Source organism: Oncorhynchus keta, chromosome 22 (genome assembly GCF_023373465.1).
Source record: "Oncorhynchus keta strain PuntledgeMale-10-30-2019 chromosome 22, Oket_V2, whole genome shotgun sequence".
NCBI classification, from domain to species: Eukaryota; Metazoa; Chordata; class Actinopteri; order Salmoniformes; family Salmonidae; genus Oncorhynchus; species Oncorhynchus keta.
Genome location: NC_068442.1, coordinates 52,726,698 through 52,746,997, shown reverse-complemented (window position 1 = coordinate 52,746,997; position 20,300 = coordinate 52,726,698). Strand labels below are relative to the sequence as shown.

The following is a 20,300-nucleotide window of genomic DNA, read 5'->3' as shown; positions in this document are numbered from 1 at the left end:
GTTAAAGAAGTAGCGGTCCTTGTACCTAGCATCGAGCATGGTGGCGACACAGTAAAGAGAGAACGCCTGTTAAAGAAGTAGCGGTCCTTGTACCTAGCATCGAGCATGGTGGCGACACAGTAAAGAGATAATGCCTGTTAAAGAAGTAGCGGTCCTTGAAATGGCCATTGAAATGCCAGCAGCGATATGAGAACCAGCACATTCTTAACCAAGTTGGTTTTCCCCAGTACAAAATCGTCATCGACCCACTGGGCTGTCAGACTCAGCATGCTCATGGGGCTGACATCGGCTGGTCCAAATGTCGATTCATGAAGCTAATAACAGTGACGCCCATAGCAAGTAGATAGATATACGTTTCAACAGTACTGTGTAACTCCGGTAGTTATAATCTGACGTCAAATGTCTACGGTTTGCTGACCATCTGGTGCTTCTGTCCCCAACCAAGGAGGGACTACAGCAGCACCTAGATCTTCTGCACAGATTCTGTCAGACCTGGGCCCTGACAGTACATCTCAGTAAGACAAAAATAATGGCGTTCCAAAAAAGGTCCAGTTGCCAGAACCACAAATACAAATTCCATCTAGACTCTGTTGCCCTAGAGCACACAAAAAACTATACCTACCTCGGCCTAAAGATCAGCGCCACAGGAAACTTCCACAAAGCTGTGAACGATATGAGAGACAAGGCAAGAAGGGCATTCTATGCCACCAAAAGGAACATAAAATTCAACATATCAATTAGGATCTGGATAAAAATACTTGAACAGTTGCAGAACCCATTGCCCTTTATGGTTGTGAGGTCTGGGGTCCGCTCACCAACCAAGAATTCACAAAATGGGACAAACACCAAATTGAGACTCTGCACGCAGAATTCTGCAAAAATATCCTCCGTGTACAACGTAGAACAACAAATAATGCATGCAGAGTAGAATTAGGCCGATACCCACTAATTATCAAAATCCAGAAAAGAGACGTTAAATTCTACAACCACCTAAAAGGAAGCGATTCCCAAACCTTCCATAACAAAGCCATCACCTACAGAGAGATGAACCTGGAGAAGAGTCCCCTAAGCAAGCTGGTCCTGGGGCTCAGTTCACAAACACAAACACCCCCTACAGAGCCCCAGGAAAGAAACACAATTAGACCCAACCAAATCATGAGAAAACAAAAAAATAATTACTTGACAGATTGGAAAGAATTAACAAAAACTAGAATGCTACTCATCCCTAAACAGAGAGTACATAGTGGTAGAATACCTGACCACTGTGACTGACCCAAACTTAAGGAAAGCTTTGACTATGTACAGACTCAGTGAGCATAAACTTGCTATTGAGAAAGGCCGCCGTAGGCAGACATGGCTCTCAAGAGAAGACAGACTATGTGCAACTTGCCCACAAAATGAGGTGGAAACTGAGCTGCACTTCCTAACCTCCTGCCAAATGTATGACCATATTAGAGAGACATATTTCCCTCAGATTACACAGATCCACAAAGAATTTGAAAATAAACACGATTTTGATAAACTCCCATATCTACAGGGTGACATCACAGTGTGACATCACAGCAGCGAGATGTGTGACCTGTTGCCACGAGAAAAGGGCAACCAGTGAAGAACAAACACCATTGTAAATACAACCCATATTTATGTTTATTGATTTTCCCTTTTGTACTTTAACTATTTGTAGATCATTACAACCCTGTATATATACATAATATGACATTCGTAATGTCTTTATTCTCTTGGAACTTTCGTGAGTGTAATGTTTACTGTACATTTTGTATTGTTTATTTCACATTTGTTTATTATTTATTTCACTTGCTTTGGCAACGTTAACACATGTTTCCCATGGTAATAAAGCCCCTTGAATTGAATTGACAGAGGGAGAGGAGAGATGGAGGAGAGAGAGAGAAAGATATAGAGGAGAGAGAGAAAGATATAGAGGAGAGAGATAGAGGTGAGGGGGGATAGGGGCACAGACGACAGCAGGTGAACAGCAGGAGGAAAGCAGGAGGACAGCAGGAGGACAGCAGGAGGACAGCAGGTGAACAACAGGAGAACAACAGGAGGACAGCAGGAGGACAGCAGGTGAACAACAGGAGGACAGCAGGAGGACAGCAGGAGGACAGCAGGTGAACAACAGGAGAACAGCAGGAGGACAGCAGGAGGACAGCAGGAGGACAGCAGGAGGACAGCAGGTGAACAACAGGAGGACAGCAGGAGGACAGCAGGAGGACAGCAGGAGGACAGCAGGAGGACAGCAGGAGGACAGCAGGAGGACAGCAGGTGAACAACAGGAGAACAGCAGGTGAACAGCAGGAGGACAGCAGGAGGACAGCAGGAGGACAGCCAGAGGACAGTAGGAGGACAGCAGGAGGACAGCAGGAGGACAGCAGGTGAACAACAGGAGGACAGCAGGTGAACAGCAGGAGGACAGCAGGAGGACAGCAGGAGGACAGCAGGAGGACAGCAGGAGGACAGCAGGAGGACAGCAGGAGGACAGCAGGTGAACAGCAGGAGGACAGCAGGAGGACAGCAGGAGGACAGCAGGAGGACAGCAGGTGAACAGCAGGAGGACAGCAGGAGGACAGCCAGAGGACAGTAGGAGGACAGCAGGAGGACAGCAGGAGGACAGCAGGTGAACAACAGGAGGACAGCAGGAGGACAGCAGGTGAACAGCAGGAGGACAGCAGGAGGACAGCAGGAGGACAGCAGGTGAACAGCAGGAGGACAGCAGGAGGACAGCAGGAGGACAGCAGGAGGACAGCAGGTGAACAGCCAGCAGGAGGACAGCAGGAGGACTGCAGGACGACAGCAGGAGGACAGAAGGAGGACAGCAGGAGGACAGCAGGTGAACAGCAGGAGGACAGCAGGAGGACAGCAGGAGGACAGCAGGAGGACAGCACGTGGGTGTGTTTGTACTCACGCGTCAGGTCCTCGTTAGCCATCGTTAGGGCGCTTCGCTCCACCTCCAGTCGGTTCCTCTCCCCCTCCAGAGAGGACACTAGCTCCTGGCCCTCAAAGACACACGTCTCTAGAGACTCCTTCTCTGCTCTGACAGACAGCACATACAGAGAGAATTAAGCATGTATTGAATTAGAGAGAGAGAAAACGACAGAGAGAGAGAGAGAGAGAGAGAGAGAGAGAGAGAGAGAGAGAGAGAGAGAGAGAGAGAGAGAGAGAGAGAGAGAGAGAGAGAGAGAGAGAGAGAGAGAGAGAGAATGACAGAGAGAGAGAGAGAACGACAGAGAGAGAGAGAGAGAGAGAGAGAGAGAGAGAGAGAGAGAGAGAGAGAGAGAGAGAGAATGACAGAGAGAGAGAGAATGACAGAGAGAGAGAGAGAGAGCTGGTAGTCCCATCCACCAAACTACCAGGTGTGAAACAGGGAAGAGACTCAGGGGGTATGCTAATTTGATAAAGTGCAGAACCCACTCTATTAAATTAATCAAAACAGGAACATTTTACATCTGACTAGAAATTCAAAAGGAAATGATCTTAACAGAGAAAAATGTCCTCCTGTGTTCTACCTATATCCCCCCACTAGAATCCCCATACTTTAACGAAGACAGCTTCTCCATCCTGGAGGGGTAAATCTATCATTTCTAGGCCCAGTACGAGTCTGTGGCGACCTAAATGCCAGAACTGGACAAGAACCTGACACCCTCAGCACACAGGGGGACAAACACCTACCTGGAGGTGACAGCATTCCCTCCCCCATATGCCCCCCTAGACACAACTACGACAACATAGCACGCTGGGTCTGTACATAGTTAATGGTAGGCTTCGAGGGGACTCCTATGGTAGGTACACCTACAGATCATCTCTTGGCAGTAGTACTGTAGACTACTTTATCACTGACCTCAACCCAGAGTCTCTCAGAGCGTTCACAGTCAGCCCACTGACACCTCTATCAGACCACAGCAAAATCACAGTAGAAAATCTTAACTGTATATTTGACCTCTCAACTTCCCTATCAAATCTATAAATGTCGAACAGAAAACTTAAAATCAACAACAATGACAAATGGTTTGATGAAGAATGCAAAAACCTAAGAAAGAAATTGGTGAAACCTGTCCAACCAAAAACATAAAGACCCAGAAAACCTGAGTCTACGCCTTCACTACGGTGAATCACTAAAACAATACAGAAATACACTACGGAAAAAGAAGGAACAGCATGTCAGAAATCAGCCCAATGTAATTGAAGAATCCATAGACTCTAACCACTTCTGGGAAAATTGGAAAATACCTAACAAACAAAAACACAAAGAATTATCTATCCAAAATGGAGATGTCTGGGTAAACCTTCTCCAATCTTTTTGCCTCAATAACAAAGAACAAACAACCAAAACATAGTCAAAAACAGGTCTTACAATCCACTATTAAAGACTACCAGAACCCACTGGGTTCTCCAATTACCTTGAATGAGCTACAGGACAAAATACAAACCCTCCAACCCAAAAAGGCCCGTGGTGTTGATGGTATCCTTCATGAAATTATCAAATATACAGACAACAAATTCCAATTGGCTATACTAAAACTCTTTGAAATCATCCTCGGCTCTGGCATCTTCCCCAATATTTGGAACCAAGGACTGATCACCCCAATCCACAAAAGTGGAGACAGATTTGACCCCAATAACTACCGTGGGAATATGCGTCAACAGTAACCTCAGGAAAATCCTCTGCATTATCATTAACAGCAGACTCATACATTTCCTCAGTCAAATTGGCTTTTTACCAAATTACCGTACAACAGACCATGTATTCATGTATACAAACAAACAAACCAAAACAAAGGCAAAGTCTTCTCATGCTTTGTTGATTTCAGAAAAGCCTTCGACTCAATCTGGCATGAGGGTCTGCTATACAAACTGATGGAAAGTGGTGTTGGGGGTAAAACATACGACATTATAAAATCCATGTACACAAACAACAAGTGTGCAGTTAAAATTGGCAAAAAACACACACATTTCTTCACACAGGGCCGTGGGGTGAGACAGGGAAGCAGCTTAAGCCCCACCCTCTTCAACATATATATCAATGAATTGGCGCGGGCACCAGAACAGTCTGCAGCACCCGGCCACACCCTACATCACACTGAAGTCAAATCTCTACTGTTTTCTGATGATCTGGTGCTTCTGTCCCCAACCAAGGAGGGCCTACAGCAGCACCTAGATCTTCTGCACAGATTCTGACAGACCTGGGCCCTGACAGTGAATCTCAGTAAGACCAAAATTATGGTGTACCAGAAAAGGTCCAGATACCGTTGCCCAAAAAACTATACATACATTTGCCTAAAAATACTTGAATCAGTTATAGAACACATTGCCCTTTATGGTTGTGACCAAGAATTCAACCAAGAACGAAATGGGACAAACACCAAATGAAGACTCTGCATGCAGAGCAAATAATGCATGCAGAGCAGAATTAGGCCGATACCCACTAATTATCAAAATCCAGAAAATAAACTTATTCTACAACCACCTAAAAGGAAGCGATTCCCAAACCTTCCATAACAAAGCCATCACCTACAGAGAGATGAACCTGGTGAAGAGTCCCCTAAGCAAGCTGGTCCTGGGGCTCTGTTCACAAACACAAACAGACTGCAAAGAGCCCCAGGACAGCAACACAATTAGATTTCATCTACTTAATTTGCTTTGGCAATGTTAACATGTCTGTCCCATGCCAATAAAGCCCCTTGAATTGAATTGATTTGAATTGAGAGCGAGAACGACAGAGAGAGACAGCGAGAGAGAGAGAGAACGACAGAGAGAGAGAGAGAGAGAGAGAGAACGACAGAGAGAGAGAGAGAGAGAGAGAGAGAGAGAGAGAGAGAGAGAGAGAGAGAGAAGTTCATTTTACATCTGCTGCAGTACAATAACACACACACACACACACACACACACACACACACACACACACACACACACACACACACACACACACACACACACACACACACACACACACACACACACACACACACACACACACAGTTTGGTAAAGAGGGCTCTGAAAATAGGACCGTTGAAACCCTATAGGTACATGAAGCAGTGAAATTCAATGGACCACGGTTGGTATACTCCGTCAATAAAACCCAACCTGAAACGTCTTGTTACACAACGACACACGCTATGGTACCGTTGTGCACAAGAAAGAACCAGACCCACGTAACCACACTCGCTCCCTCCCTCCCCACACCCAAACACACACTGCCTTACCTGAGAATCGCCAACTCCTGTTCCAGGCCCCATGCCCTGCGGTCAACGGCAGTCAGCTGGACCCCCAGACTGGCCTTGTCCTTGGCCACATCCTCTCTGTCATGATGGGCCCTCTGCAGGGCCACAGCCTTGCTGTCCAGCTCTCTACGGCTGGAAGTCAGTTGGTCAGACAAGGACTGGACCTGCTTATTAACCTGGGTATAAACACAGGGACACGTTATAGACATCACAACCACCAACCACAGACTGACCTGCGAACTGACACAGAGACATCACAACTACAGACTGACCTGCTAACTGACACAGAGACATCACAACCACCAACCACAGACTGACCTGCTAACTGACACAGAGACATCACAACCACAGACTGACCTGCTAACTGACACAGAGACATCACAACCACAGACTGACCTGCTAACTGACACAGAGACATCACAACCACAGACTGACCTGCTAACTGACACAGAGACATCACAACCACAGACTGACCTGCTAACTGACACAGAGACATCACAACCACAGACTGACCTGCTAACTGACACAGAGACATCACAACCACAGACTGACCTGCTAACTGACACAGAGACATCACAACCACAGACTGACCTGCTAACTGACACAGAGACATCACAACCACAGACTGACCTGCTAACTGACACAGAGACATCACAACCACAGACTGACAGAGACCTGCTAACTGACATAGAGACATCACAACCACCAACCACAGACTGACCTGCTAACTGACAGAAACATCACAACCACAGACTGACCTGCTAACTGACACAGAGACATCACAACCACCAACCACAGACTGACCTGCTAACTGACACAGAGACATCACAACCACAGACTGACCTGCTAACTGACACAGAGACATCACAACCACAGACTGACCTGCTAACTGACACAGAGACATCACAACCACAGACTGACCTGCTAACTGACACAGAGACATCACAACCACAGACTGACCTGCTAACTGACTCAGAAACATCACAACTACAGACTGACCTGCTAACTGACACAGAGACATCACAACCACAGACTGACCTGCTAACTGACACAGAGACATCACAACCACAGACTGACCTGCTAACTGACACAGAGACATCACAACCACAGACTGACAGGGACCTGCTAACTGACACAGAAACATCACAACCACAGACTGACAGAGAGACCTGCTAACTGACACAGAAACATCACAACTACAGACTGACCTGCTAACTGACACAGAGACATCACAACCACAGACTGACCTGCTAACTGACACAGAAACATCACAACCACAGACTGACCTGCTAACTGACACAGAAACATCACAACCACCAACCACAGACTGACCTGCTAACTGACACAGAAACATCACAACCACAGACTGACCTGCTAACTGACACAGAGACATCACAACCACAGACTGACCTGCTAACTGACACAGAGACATCACAACCACAGACTGACCTGCTAACTGACACAGAGACATCACAACCACAGACTGACCTGCTAACTGACACAGAGACATCACAACCACAGACTGACCTGCTAACTGACACAGAGACATCACAACCACAGACTGACCTGCTAACTGACACAGAGACATCACAACCACCAACCACAGACTGACCTGCTAACTGACACAGAGACATCACAACCACCAACCACAGACTGACCTGCTAACTGACACAGAGACATCACAACCACAGACTGACCTGCTAACTGACTCAGAAACATCACAACTACAGACTGACCTGCTAACTGACACAGAGACATCACAACCACAGACTGACCTGCTAACTGACACAGAGACATCACAACCACAGACTGACCTGCTAACTGACACAGAAACATCACAACTACAGACTGACAGGGACCTGCTAACTGACACAGAAACATCACAACCACCAACCACAGACTGACCTGCTAACTGACACAGAAACATCACAACCACAGACTGACCTGCTAACTGACACAGAGACATCACAACCACCAACCACAGACTGACCTGCTAACTGACATAGAAACATCACAACCACAGACTGACCTGCTAACTGACACACATCACAACCACAGACTGACCTGCTAACTGACACAGAAACATCACAACCACAGACTGACCTGCTAACTGACACACATCACAACTACAGACTGACCTGCTAACTGACACAGAGACATCACAACCACAGACTGACCTGCTAACTGACACAGAAACATCACAACCACAGACTGACCTGCTAACTGACACAGAAACATCACAACCACCAACCACAGACTGACCTGCTAACTGACATAGAAACATCACAACCACAGACTGACCTGCTAACTGACACAGAGACATCACAACCACAGACTGACCTGCTAACTGACACAGAGACATCACAACCACAGACTGACCTGCTAACTGACACAGAAACAGTGCATTCGTAAAGTGTTCAGTAAAGTACAGCCTAACTCTAAAATTGATTACATAAAAACATTTTCCAACACACAATACCTCACAATGACAAAGCGAAAACAGGGTTCAAGACATTATTGCAGATTAATAAAAAAATTGAAAACAGAAATACTTGTTTAAAGTCAAATCAAATCGTTAGTGGTCACATACACATGGTTGGCAGATGTTAATGCGAGTGTAGTAGTGAAATGCTTGTGCATCTAGTTCCCGACAGTGCAGTAATATCTAACAAGTAATCTAACAATTCCACAACAACGACCTAATACACTCACATCTAAAAGGGGGAATGAGAACGTGGACATAGCGGCATCGGCAAGATGCAGTAGATGGTTTAAAATACAGTATATACATGTGATATGAGTGATGTAAGATATGTGAACATTATTAAAGTGGCATTATTTAAAGTGTCTAGTGATTGGGTCTCCATGTAGGCAGCAGCCTCTCTGATTTAGTGGTGGCTGTTTTTCAGTCTGATGGCCTTGAGATAGAAGCTGTTTAACAGTCTGATGGCCTTGAGATAGAAGCTGTTTAACAGTCTGATGGCCTTGAGATAGAAGCTGTTTAACAGTCTGATGGCCTTGAGATAGAAGCTGTTTAACAGTCTGATGGCCTTGAGATAGAAGCTATTTAACAGTCTGATGGCCTTTGAGATAGAAGCTATTTAACAGACTGAGGGCCTTGAGATAGAAGCTGTTTATCAGTCTGATGGCCTTGAGATAGAAGCTGTTTATCAGTCTGATGGCCTTGAGATAGAAGCTGTTTAACAGTCTGATGGCCTTGAGATAGAAGCTATTTAACAGTCTGATGGCCTTGAGATAGAAGCTGTTTATCAGTCTGATGGCCTTGAGATAGAAGCTGTTTATCAGTCTGATGGCCTTGAGATAGAAGCTGTTTAACAGTCTGATGGCCTTGAGATAGAAGCTGTTTATCAGTCTGATGGCCTTGAGATAGAAGCTGTTTATCAGTCTGATGGCCTTGAGATAGAAGCTGTTTAACAGTCTGATGGCCTTGAGATAGAAGCTGTTTAACAGTCTGATGGCCTTGAGATAGAAGCTGTTTAACAGTCTGATGGCCTTGAGATAGAAGCTGTTTATCAGTCTGATGGCCTTGAGATAGAAGCTGTTTAACAGTCTGATGGCCTTGAGATAGAAGCTGTTTACCAGTCTGATGGCCTTGAGATAGAAGCTGATGACCAGTCTGATGGCCTTGAGATAGAAGCTGTTTATCAGTCTGATGGCCTTGAGATAGAAGCTGTTTAACAGTCTGATGGCCTTGAGATAGAAGCTGTTTAACAGTCTGATGGCCTTGAGATAGAAGCTGTTTAACAGTCTGATGGTCTTGAGATAGAAGCTGTTCTTCAGTCTGATGACCTTGAGATAGAAGCTGTTTAACAGTCTGAAGGTCTTGAGATAGAAGCTGTTTAACAGTCTGATGGCCTTGAGATAGAAGCTGTTCTTCAGTCTGATGACCTTGAGATAGAAGCTGTTTAACAGTCTGAAGGTCTTGAGATAGAAGCTGTTTATCAGTCTGATGGCCTTGGGATAGAAGCTGTTTAACAGTCTGATGGCCTTGAGATAGAAGCTGTTAAACAGTCTGATGGCCTTGAGATAGAAGCTGTTAACGATCTGATGGCCTTGAGATAGAAGCTGTTTAACAGTCTGATGGCCTTGAGATAGAAGCTGTTTATCAGTCTGATGGCCTTGAGATAGAAGCTGTTTTTCAGTCTCTCGGTCCCAGCTTTGATGCACCTGTACTGACTTCTGGATGATAGTGGGGTGAACAGGCAGTGGCTCGGGTGGTTGTTGTCCTTGATGATCTTTATAGCCTTCCTGTAACATCGGGTGGTGTAGGTGTCCTGGAGGGCAGGTAGTTTGCCCCCGGTGATGCGTTGTGCAGACCGTACCACCCTCTGGAGAGCCTTACGGTTGAGGGCGGAGCAGTTGCCGTACCAGACTGTGACATGAGGCTCTCGATTGTGCATCTGTAACATTTTGTTGGGGTTTTGGCTGCCAAACTACATTTCTTCAGCTGCTTAGTGGGCTTGATTACCAACAACGACGATACAGCCTACAGGGAGGAGGTGAGGGCCCTCAGTGTGGTGTCAGGAAAACAACCTCTCACTCAATGTCAACAAAACAAAGGAGATGATCGTGGGCTTCGGGAAACAGCAGAGGGAGAAGCCCCCTGTCCACATAGAAGAGACAGCAGTGTAAAAGGTGGAAAGTTTTAAATTTCTAGGCACATCACAGACAAACTGAAATGGTCCACCAACACCGACAGTGGTTTTTATTGATTTTATTTCACCTTTATGTAACCAGGTAGACAAGTTGAGAACAAGTTCTCATTTGCAACTGTAACCTGGCCAAGATAAAGCAAAGCAGTGCGACACAAACAACAACACAGAGTTACACGTGGAATAAACAAACATACAGTCAATAACACAGTAGAAATACAGTAGAAATTTAAATGAAATAAAAATAAAAAGTATATATAATATGTGCAAATGAGGTAAGAGCAATAAATAGGCCATTACAATCTAGCAATTTAAACACTGGAGTGAATAGATGTGCAGAAGACGAGTGTACAAGTAGAGATACTGGGGTGCAAAGGAGCAAGATAAATACATAAATACAGTAGGGGATGAGGTAGATAGATGGGCTGTTTACAGATGGGCTACAGTATGTACAGTTGCAGTGATCTGTGAGCTGCTCTGACAGCTGGTGCTTAAAGCTAGTGAGGGAGATATGAGTCTCCAGCTTCAGTGATTTTTGCAGTTCGTTCCAATCATTGGCAGCAGAGAACTGGAAGGAAAGGCGACCAAAGGAGGAATTGGCTTTGGGGGTGACCAGTGAGATATACCTGCTGGAGCGCTTGCGACGAGAAGGTGCCGCTATGGTGACCAGTAAGCTAAGATAAGCCGGGGTTTTACTTAGGAGAGACATGTAGATGACCTGTAGCCAGTGGGTTTGGAGACGAGAATGAAGCGAGGGCCAACCAACGAGAGCGTACAGGTCGCAGTGGTGGGTAGTGTATGGGGCTTTGGTGACAAAACGGATGGCACTGTGATAGACTGCATCCAATTTTTTGAGTAGAGTGTTGGAGGCTATCTTATAGATGACATCGCCGAAGTCAAGGATCGGTAGGATGGTCAGTTTAGCAGCTCTTTCAGAACACCAGCTATCTGGATTTGGGTGAAGGAGAAATGGTGGGGGCTTTAGCGGGTTGCTGTGGATGGTGCCGGGCAGTTGACCGGGGTAGGGGTAGCCAGCTGGAAAGCATGAAGCCATAGAGAAATGCTTATTGAAAATCTCAATTATAGTGGATTTATCGGTGGTGACAGTGTTTCCTAGCCGCAGTGGGCAGCTGGGAGGCTCTTATTCTCCATGGACTTTACAGTATCCCAGAACTTTTGAGTTTGTACTACAGGATGCACATTCCTAACTGCATGTGTATATTTGTTCCTAACTTCTCTGAAAAGTTGCATATCACGGGGGCTATTCGATGCTAATGCAGAACGCCACAGGATGTTTTTATGCTGGTCAGCTCTGGAGTGAACCAAGGGATATATATGTTCCTAGTTCTACATTTTTTGAATGAGGCATGCTTAGTTAAGAGGGTGAGGAAGGCACTTTTAAAGAATAACCAGGCATCATCTACTGACGGGATGAGGTCAATGTCATTCCAGGATACCCCTGATAGCAGAAGTGTTTTAGGGAGCGTTTGACAGTGATGAGGGGTGGTTGTTTGTTTGCAGACCCATTACGGATGCAGGCAGTGATCGCTGAGATCTTGATTGAAAAAAGCAGAGGTGTATTTGGAGGGCGAATTAGTTAGGATGATATCTATGAGGGTGCCCGTGTTTACGGATTTGGGGTTGTACCTGGTAGGTTCATTGATCATTTGTGTGAGATTGAGGGCATCAAGCTTAGATTGTAGGATGGCCGGGGTGTTAAGCATGTCTCAGTTTAGGTCACCTAGTAGCACAGTCTCAGAAGATAGATGGGGGGCAATCAATTCACATATGGTGTAGAGGGCACAGCTGGGGCAGAGGGTGGTCTATAGCAAGCGGCAACGGTGAGAGACTTTCTGGAAAGGTGAATTTTAGAAGCAGAAGCTCGAATTGTTTGGGTACAGACCTGGATAGTAAGACAGTAGATTGCAACACAGCCCCCTTTGGCAGTTCTATCTTGGCGGAAAATGTTATAGTTAGGGATGGAGATATCAGAGTTTTTGGTGGTTTTCCCAATCCAGGACTCAGACGTGGCTAAGACATCCAGGTTGGCAGATTAGCTAAAGCAGTGAGTAAAACAAACTTAGGGAGTAGGCTTCTAATGTTAACATGCATGAAACCAAAGCTTTTACAAACTTAGGGTAATGAATGCATAAGTACTCAGACCATTTGCTATGAGACTAGAAATCGGGCTCAGGTTTATCCTGTTTCCACTGATCATTCTTGAGATGTTTCTACAACTTGACTGGAGTCTACCTGTGGCAAATTCAATTGATTGGACATGATTTGGAAAGGCACACACCTGTCTATATAAAGGTCCCACAGTTGACAGTACATGTCAGAGCAAAAACCAAGTCATGAGGTCGAAGGAATTGTCTGTAGAGCTCCGAGACAGGATTGTGATGAGGCACAGATCTGAAGAAGCATTTCTGCAGCATTGAAGATCCCCAAGAACATAGTGGCCTCCATCATTCTTAAATGGAGAATTTTGGACCCACCAAGACTCTTCTGAGTGCTGGCCACCCGGCCAAACTGAGCAATCAGGGGAGAAGAGCCTTGGTCAGGGAGGTCACCAAGAACCCGATGGTCACTCAGACTGAGCTCTAGAGTTCCTCTGTGGAGACGGGAGAACCTACCAGAAGGACAACCATCTCTGTAGCACTCCACCAATCAGGCCTTTATGGTAGAGAGCAAAAGGCACATGACAGCCCACTTGAAGTTTGCCAAAAGTCACCTAAAGACTCTCAAACCATGAGAAACAAGATTCTCTGGTCTGATGAAACCAAGATTGAACTCTATGGCCTGAATGCCACGCGTCACATCTGGAGGAAACCTGGGACCATCCCTACGGTGAAGCATGGTGGTGGCAGCATCATGCTGTGGGGATGTTTTTCAGCTGCAGGGATTGGGAGACTAGTCAGGATGGAAGGAAAGATGAAAAGATCAAAGTACAGAGAGATCCTTGATGAAAACCTGCTCAGACTGGGGCAAAGGTTCACCTTCCAACAGGGCATTGACCCTAAGCACACCGCCAAGGCAACGCGGGAGACTTTGAATGTCCTTGAGTGGCCCAGCCCGGACTTGAACCCGATTGAACTTTGGAGTGATCTGAAAATAGCTGTGCAGTAACGCTCCCCATCCAACCTGACATAGCTTGAGAGGATCAGCTGAGAGGAATGGGGGAGACGCCAAAAATACAGGACAAAGTACTGTGTAAAAATGGTCTGAATATTTATGTACATTTGATATTTCAGTTTTTTATTTGTAATACATTTGCAAAAAAATATATATATATGTTTTTGCTTTGTCATTATGGGGTATTGTGATGTCATTATGGGGTATTGTGATGTCATTATGGGGTATTGTGATGTCATTATGGGGTATTGTGTGTAGATTGATGAGGGAGAAAAGCCATTTAATACATTTTAGAATAAGGCTGTAATGTAACGAAATGGGGGAAAAGTCAAGGGGTCTGAATACTTTGTGAATGCACTGTATATATTTAAAAAAATCAAATCAAATTTAATTTGTCACATGAGCCGAATACAACAGGTGTAGAATGTTACAGTGAAATGTTTAAAAATTTAATTTGTCAGTAGAAAGAGACATAATGTACATAATAACTAATATATAAGCATGTGTGAGATGCGTTTTCAATGTTCTAGGATAATATGGCATGGCATCTTCTCTGGGTTTGTACACTGTAGGGTCAAACTAGTGTCATGAAGCCATACCGTCACATTACAAAAAAATCATAAAAATGAATGAAAACAAAATGCTAGCTTAATCTAAGGTTAGCAGTGTGGTTGCGGTTAACGTTAAGGTTAGGTCTAACATGCAGATTTTATTGAAATTTGTATCTGTGCCAGCTAGTTACAACTCTGCATATATATATATATATATGCCTTCAGAACAAGATTCATGACAATAACCTGACCCCCTTCTTTTTTGTGTGTGCTGTGTTTGTCCATAGACGACACCAGGCTTTCCGATTAGGGAAGGAGAGGGTCAAACGTTCACCAGATCTAAATTATTATTCACCGTACGGTAATCCTATATCACGCAGTAACATAAAAAAAATGTAAATAAAAAACGGGATATTGCCCGTCAATCAGAGAGTTTATGTTGAGGCTCCAGGGTAAAAAAAAAATCATGGCCTGTAATGCCAAATACTCTCTTCCCCATTCCTTTTATATTCCCTACATAGTGCACTGCTTTTAACCCGAGCCCCTATTGGCACCCTGGTCAAAAGCAGTGCACTGGGGAACAAGCGTGCCATTTGGGACGTTGCCGTGGTAACCTCTCGCAATGCAGGATATCATAATATTACCCTGTAATTCTAGAGTTTTCCCTGCTGAGTGGAAAAGACCATTTCCTGACATGCCAGGCCTCAAATTCACAAAACCGTTCACTACTGTTGACCAGAGCAGAGGTAGTGCACTATATAGGGAATAGGGTGCCATAGGGACTCTGGTCTAAAGTAGTGCACTATACAAGGAATAGGGCTCTGGTCTAAAGTAGTGCACTATATAGGGAATAGGGCTCTGGTCTAAAGTAGTGCACTATATAGGGAATAGGGCTCTGGTCTAAAGTAGTGCACTATATAGGGAATAGGGACTCTGGTCTAAAGTAGTGCACTATATAGGGAATAGGGCTCTGGTCTAAAGTAGTGCACTATATAGGGAATAGGGACTCTGGTCTAAAGTAGTGCACTATATAGGGAATAGGGCTCTGGTCTAAAGTAGTGCACTATATAGAGAATAGGGCTCTGGTCTAAAGTAGTGCACTATATAGGGAATAGGGACTCTGGTCTAAAGTAGTGCACTATATAGGGAATAGGGCTCTGGTCTAAAGTAGTGCACTATATAGGGAATAGGGCTCTGGTCTAAAGTAGTGCACTATATAGGGAATAGGGACTCTGGTCTAAAGTAGTGCACTATATAGGGAATAGGGCTCTGGTCTAAAGTAGTGCACTATATAGGGAATAGGGGCTCTGGTCTAAAGTAGTGCACTATGTAGGGAATAGGGGGTAGTGAGCAATTAGGTATTTTTGAAGTCAGATCAGTTTTGGTTCGATTCGTTAAAAATAATAATATTTTGGATTTCGGTTTTGATAATGAAATATAATATGAAATAATTACGTTACAAAGCCTAAACATGGAAACTATTCCACATTGGGTCGATATCAGAAGAAAAACATGAAATTACTATGGTAGAACATTTTCTTTGTATATTAATATTTTATTCCTTCAAATAATAATCTGCCAGCCAGGCAGTAGCAGCCAGCAAGACAGCCAGCCAGGCAGTAGCAGCCAGCAAGACAGCCAGCCAGGCAGTAGCAACCAGCCAGCCAGCCAGGCAGTAGCAACCAGCCAGCCAGGCAGTAGCAACCAGCCAGCCAGCCAGCCAGCCAGGCAGTAGCAGCCATCCAGGCAGACAGGCAGTAGCAGCCAGCCAGCCAGTAGCAACCAGCCAGGTAGGCAGCCAGGCAGTAGCAGCCAGCAAGACAGCCAGCCAGCCAGGCAGTAGCAGCCATCCAGGCAGTATCAACCAGCAAGATAGCAGCCAGGCAGCCAGGCAGTAGCAGCCAGCCAGCCAGGCAGTAGCAGCCAGCCAGCCAGGCAGTAGCAGTCATACAGCCAGGCAGTAGCAGCCAGGCAGTAGCAGTAAGCCAGCCAGACAGTAGCAGTCAGCCAGCCAGGCAGTAGCAGCCAGCCAGACAGTAGAGTAAGCCAGCCAGCCAGCCAGTAGCAGCCAGCCAGCCAGTAGCAGTCAGCCAGGCTGTAGCAGTCAGCCAGGCAGGCAGTCAGTATCAGCCATCCAGCCAGACAGGCAGTAGCAGCCAGCCAGCCAGTAGCAACCAGCCAGGTAGGCAGCCAGGCAGTAGCAGCCAGCAAGACAGCCAGGCAGTCAGACAGTAGCAGCCAGCCAGCCAGGCAGTAGCAGCCAGCCAGGCAGGCAGTCAGTATCAGCCATCCAGCCAGACAGGCAGTAGCAACCAGCCAGGTAGGCAGCCAGGCAGTAGCAGCCAGCAAGACAGCCAGGCAGTCAAACAGTAGCAGCCAGCCAGCCAGGCAGTAGCAGCCAGGCAGGCAGCCAGCCAGGCAGTAGCAACCAGCAAGACAGCCAGCGAGCCAGGCAGTAGCAGCCATCCAGGCAGTAGCAACCAGCAAGACAGTCAGGCAGCCAGGCAGTAGCAGCCAGCCAGCCAGGCAAGAGCAGCCAGCCAGCCAGGCAGTAGCAGCCAGCCAGCCATTAGCAGCCAGCCAGCCAGCCAGTAGCAGCCAGCCAGCTGGGCTGTAGCAGCCAGCCAACCAGGCTGTAGCAGCCAGCCAGGCAGTAGCAGCCAGCCAACCAGGCAGTAGCAGCCCGCCAGCTAGGCAGGCAGTAGCAACCAGCCAACCAGGCTGTAGCAGCCAGCCAGCCAATAGCAGCCAGCCAACCAGGCAGTAGCAGCCCGCCAGCTAGGCAGGCAGTAGCAACCAGCCAACCAGGCAGTAGCAGCCAGCCAGCCATGAAGGCAGTAGCAGCCAGCCAGTCAGTATCAGCCATCCAGCCAGACAGGCAGTAGCAACCAGCCAGCCAGGCAGCCAGCCAGGCAGCCAGCCAGGCAGTAGCAGCCAGCCAGCCAGGCAGTAGCAGCCAGCCAGCCAGCCAGGCAGTAGCAGTCATACAGCCAGGCAGTAGCAGCCAGGCAGTATCAGTAAGCCAGCCAGAACATAGCAGTAAGCCAGCCAGCCAGCCAGACAGTAGCAGTAAGCCAGCCAGCCAGCCAGACAGTAGCAGTAAGCCAGGCAGGCAGTAGCAGACAGTCAGCCAGGCAGTAGCAGTAAGCCAGCCAGCCAGACAGTAGCAGTAAGCCAGGCAGCCAGGCAGTAGCAGTAAGCCAGCCAGCCAGACAGTAGCAGTCAGCCAGGCAGTAGCAGTCAGCCAGGCAGTAGCAGTAAGCCAGCCAGCCAGACAGTAGCAGTCAGCCAGGCAGTAGCAGCCAGTCAGCCAGGCAGTAGTAGTAAGCCAGGCAGGCAGTAGCAGCCAGTCAGCCAGGCAGGCAGTAGCAGCCAGTCAGCCAGGCAGTAGCAGCCAGCCAGACAGTAGCAGTAAGCCAGCCAGCCAGACAGTAGCTGTCAGCCAGGCAGTAGTAACCAGTGTACTGTATCAGTCATCCTATTTAGCTAGCCTAACTAGAGATATGTGGAGAGCTGACTGACTAAATCATTATACTAGTTCTTCAACGTAGATAAGGTAAACTTCCAGAAACAGTTTCTGTTTCCGACTTGTTGTGTATATTCCTCTCTTATGTAACGCAGAAGGCGTGAAAGTGTATCTGTCCAGAGATCTGTATGTAATGAGGAGATGCTCATGTGTCCGCCCTAACAATGGGAGTCCCAAAGGAAGGGAAGGCAGGCGACAAGCTGAGGACCAAGCTAAGCACATAGAAACATATTGGGTTTCATTTGGACAGATTTTGGCGAGAGTGAAACCTCTTTCCTCTCTGAGCGCAATGGATTATGGTCATTGTAGTTAATTAACACGTTTCTGCGCTGAACACGGTTAAATATTTGTTTAAACCTTCTTGAGGATCAGTGGGACTGATTTCGCCCTATTATAAAGGTGACAGTGGATTAATTTGTTTTTTTGGGGGGGATGGATTGTCCTCGGGGTTTCGCCTGCCATTTCAGGTCTGTTATACTCACAGACATTATTTTAATAGTTTTAGAAACTTTAGAGTGTTTTCTCTCCAAATCTACCAATCTATATGCATATCCTAGCTTCTGGGCCTGAGTAACAAGCAGTTTACTATGGGCACCCTTTTCATCCGGAGGTCAAAATACAGCCTCCTATCACAAAGAAGAAAGAAAGAAAACTACAACTCCCTTCAGCCCAACACGCCACATAGATTTGTCCTGGGAATTATTGGATTTCTCTCTAGAGAAACAACGCATTGGGCTTACAAAAAAAAATGAACTAAATGGAATTCAAGTACTGTTTGAACACCAATAATGATTGCCATTTGTTTTTGGGAAATGAACAAACTAAATATTAAATCGCAGGATGTATTACAGCCTCTCATTAGCTAAATACGAAAAGGAAGCCATAGACCAATATTAAGAGTGTGAATTGCTCCCAAATAAGAGCTATAAAACAACAAGCAGAAAGTGATGTAGTGTCGTAGCTTATCTCAGATAAATTATCGGATAATGTTTGGAAGGGATTTGTCCAGATGGAATGTTCGTGAACAATCGTGAACATTCTCTCTATCAACACAGAGTTCTATTCTAATAAAACAGTCAAATGGAATGATTTCTAATGTTGCTGAGAGGAAACAGAACAGGAAAACTCTGGGATTGGGATTAGGAGGAGGGAAAGAGTGGTACAGGTTCAGTGTACAGCCGTACAGGCGCTAATTTATTGGTTCTTTCACTCATCCCCTTCTGCTTCGATGTTACATGTCTGTAATATCTATTTATCCTTTCCAGCTCACATGCGTACACGAGGATCCCCTGCCTCCCCTCTCCCATGTTCCTCATAAAACACATTACAGAGCCAAGATTCACATCGGAGTCAGAGAAAGAGGTGTTGAGTACCAAGGCAGATGGATCCAATATCTCCTATTGGGTTTTAATGTGACAATGAGACCCATAAAGCTGCTCAGAGCTGTGAATCACTAGTGGTGTGACTCCCTTAGGTGGATGGGGAGGAAGGAGGAGGGAGGGGGTGGGAGGTGGAGGGAGGAGAGAGGGAGGAGAATGAAGGGATGACTGAGGGACGATGAGGAGGACACTGGAATGGCAGGAGGGAGTGAGGTAGGGAGGGCTGAGAAGAAGAAGATAGGGAGGAAGGGAGGTAGGGATGAAGGAGAGAGGGAGAGAGGGAGGGGAATGAAGGGATGACCGAGGGAAGATGAGGAGGACGGAGGAAAGGCAGGAGGGAGGGCTGAGAAGAAGAAGATAGGGAGGAAAGGAGGGAGGATCAAGAGGAGGTCTGAGCCTGACCTGTGCATGCTGTTCCAGGATTTGGTTGTTCTCCCTCTGCAGCAGTGCCAGTTCAGCCTCCAGTCTCTGGTTGGTTTCCTGCAGGAGGCTATAGGAGCTCTCCAGGGACCGTCTGTCAGCGGTCAGGTCCTGGAGCTCCTGCTGCAGCCTCCCCATCTCCTCCCTGGCCGAAGCCCTCTCCACCTCCGCCTCCCGACGACGCTCACCTAGCTCCGCCTTCTCACCCTCGATCTGGAACCACATGCAATCATCTTGGATCCATCTCATTTAATGTTTTTGTGATTCCTCACCTCACCTCCTCACCTCACTACCTCCTCCTCACCTCACCTCCTCCTCACCTCACCTCCTCCTCACCTCACCTCCTCCTCACCTCACCTCCTCCTCAACTCACCTCCTCCTC

The 20,300-nt window shown here is 46.6% G+C and overlaps 1 protein-coding gene across 2 annotated transcripts in view; it reads right to left on the bottom strand.

Moving 5' to 3' along the window:
• The window catches only part of crocc2 (ciliary rootlet coiled-coil, rootletin family member 2), a 207,308-nt gene that overhangs the window by 78,518 nt on the left and 108,490 nt on the right, over positions 1 to 20,300 (bottom strand). For both annotated transcript variants that reach the window (XR_008075929.1, XM_052475603.1), the window contains exons 17-19: positions 19,901 to 20,131; positions 6,220 to 6,413; positions 2,924 to 3,051 (exon numbers count right to left, since the gene is read on the bottom strand). Coding sequence is in view for 1 of the 2 variants with exons in the window: in XM_052475603.1 (XP_052331563.1) it covers positions 2,924 to 3,051; positions 6,220 to 6,413; positions 19,901 to 20,131 (553 nt within the window). In the remaining variant the exon portion in view is untranslated. The remainder of the gene's footprint in view (positions 1 to 2,923; positions 3,052 to 6,219; positions 6,414 to 19,900; positions 20,132 to 20,300) is intronic.